This window comes from Nanorana parkeri, unplaced genomic scaffold (genome assembly GCF_000935625.1).
Source record: "Nanorana parkeri isolate BGI_ZX_2015 unplaced genomic scaffold, ASM93562v1 scaffold280, whole genome shotgun sequence".
NCBI lineage: Eukaryota > Metazoa > Chordata > Amphibia > Anura > Dicroglossidae > Nanorana > Nanorana parkeri.
The window spans coordinates 153,512-155,258 of NW_017306548.1; the positions used below are offsets into that span (position 1 = coordinate 153,512).

Here is a 1,747-nt window from a genome sequence, read left to right on the forward strand (position 1 = left end):
GTTAAAGCAAACAGAGGTTGGTTGGAGTTTTGACACCTAAGCACAAAATTTCATTGTCTACTTGACCAGGACAGAAATAGTGTCTCTAGGTGCTTTTTTTTCATTCCCTCTCAGACAATCCAAGAACTGGACGAGGGTGTCGGGGGTCCTGAACAGCCGAGCAACACAAGAGGCGTTTGCTACAGGAGAGGTAGGTAGGAGGAGGTCAATCTGGAAGTGCAGCAACGGTGGTGCCTCTTTGGAGCACTCCTTTCTTTAGCATTGGTTCCAATGAGGTGTCCTTCCTCTGGCTGGGCACCCGGCAGAACTCCCAGAATACTTAGCAGTTTCCTGTTTTAACTCCAGGAAGCTCCCTCCCACTCCTCCCGCCATGACTGACCGGGCTTTGGCAGGGCTGGCAAAAAGAAAAGTTTGGGTTAGGGTTTCGTTATTTTTGGATTTCTTTTTAAGAGGTGTTCTTGGTGTTGGACATTTCTTGGCTGTCTAGCAAGGTAGTTTCATTTGTATATCTGGTTTATGGTTTTGTTTTTTTTTGGATTTCAATTTCATTTAAAGCCAAAGATTTGAGAGCAGTATAAAAAAAAAAAAACATCCCCAAGCCAGGATCTTCCCCTCATAGGGGTGTTCGTTCCTATGCGAAGAGATGGGGCCTGTTGTAATATTTAGCGTCATATGGGCCAAAACCAAACCACACTGACATGCAGCTCCCAGCCCCATCCACAAATAGACATGAGAGGGGGGTCAGGTAAAGTCTTGACGGGCACTGGAATATGCCAGCAGTGAGGCTGACCAGTGCTGTGTGTCGAAGTGGTTGGCCTTCATCCTCAGATATTTATCGCAAGAGGTCTCAGTTAGCGTGAGGCGGTATCCAGCAGGAGGGGCGTAGCAGGGGTCCCAGATCGAGAGGCAGAGCTGCTTGTGGTGGGGCTGGCTGCAGGTGTGGCGGGGGTGGTTGGTGCTTGTGGTGCACTGGGAGGGTGGTGCAGGGATTGGCCGCATACATGATGATGTTTCTCCCAGTCCTTGTGTTGGCAGAAAGAGCCACAGTATCGTGCTGTGTTGCAGCCGCTGCAGGTCTCACTTGCTTTCCGGCCGCAGTTCCAACAACTCTACAAAGAAAAGAGAAAAAAACTTGCTGCAAGTGCCAACATCAGCAGAAGCATAGAGATGTTTGTCTCCTGTCACCTGTCAGAGCATATTGCAAGGTACAAAATTATATATATTAAGGGGGGGGACAGGCTCTCCTGGTATTGGCAGAGGTAAACCATGCACAAGACAGGGACAGTCAGAAACAGTCCAAGCAGGTTTGCCCTGCACTTCTAGTTATCAAGGCAGCAAACCAGCACAGTTTAAATGATGGAGGGCTTTGTACAGCATGTCCATAGCATTACAAAAAAACACATCTGCTTGTCCGACCCCTAACTAAACTCAGGTGAGTTCCTGCCTAACAGGGTGCACGCTATTGTGTCCCCCAAAACAAACAAACAACACTTGTACTTATTTAGTGTTCTGTCAGCACTCAGCCTTTTCACACAGCAGCAGGCTTCCACAGCAGAGTGAGAGACCTGAGCATCAGTCATAAAGCCTGTGCACAGCTGAGACTAATAATGAGATCTGGCTACCAGGTACGATGTGGACCCAGGAATGGAGGCTTTATCCCACCCAAAGCTCTACAAAGCCTGTTGGCTCCTGGACCCAGAACAGGACTCCACCCACAATCCTGCCAGCCAATTCCAATATATATATA

The 1,747-nt window shown here is 48.5% G+C and overlaps 1 protein-coding gene across 6 annotated transcripts in view; it reads right to left on the bottom strand.

The window, feature by feature from the left end:
* Nucleotides 1–815: 815 nt before the first annotated feature.
* CBFA2T3 (CBFA2/RUNX1 translocation partner 3) overlaps nt 816–1,747 on the bottom strand; it is a 21,615-nt gene continuing 20,683 nt past the window's right edge. For 4 of the 6 annotated variants that reach the window (XM_018557351.1, XM_018557350.1, XM_018557348.1 and 1 more), the window contains exon 10: nt 816–1,109. In XM_018557351.1, coding sequence (XP_018412853.1) covers nt 852–1,109 — 258 coding nt within the window. In that variant the 3' untranslated portion in view covers nt 816–851. The remainder of the gene's footprint in view (nt 1,110–1,747) is intronic. The other 2 variants (XM_018557353.1, XM_018557352.1) reach the window with 2 other exon arrangements.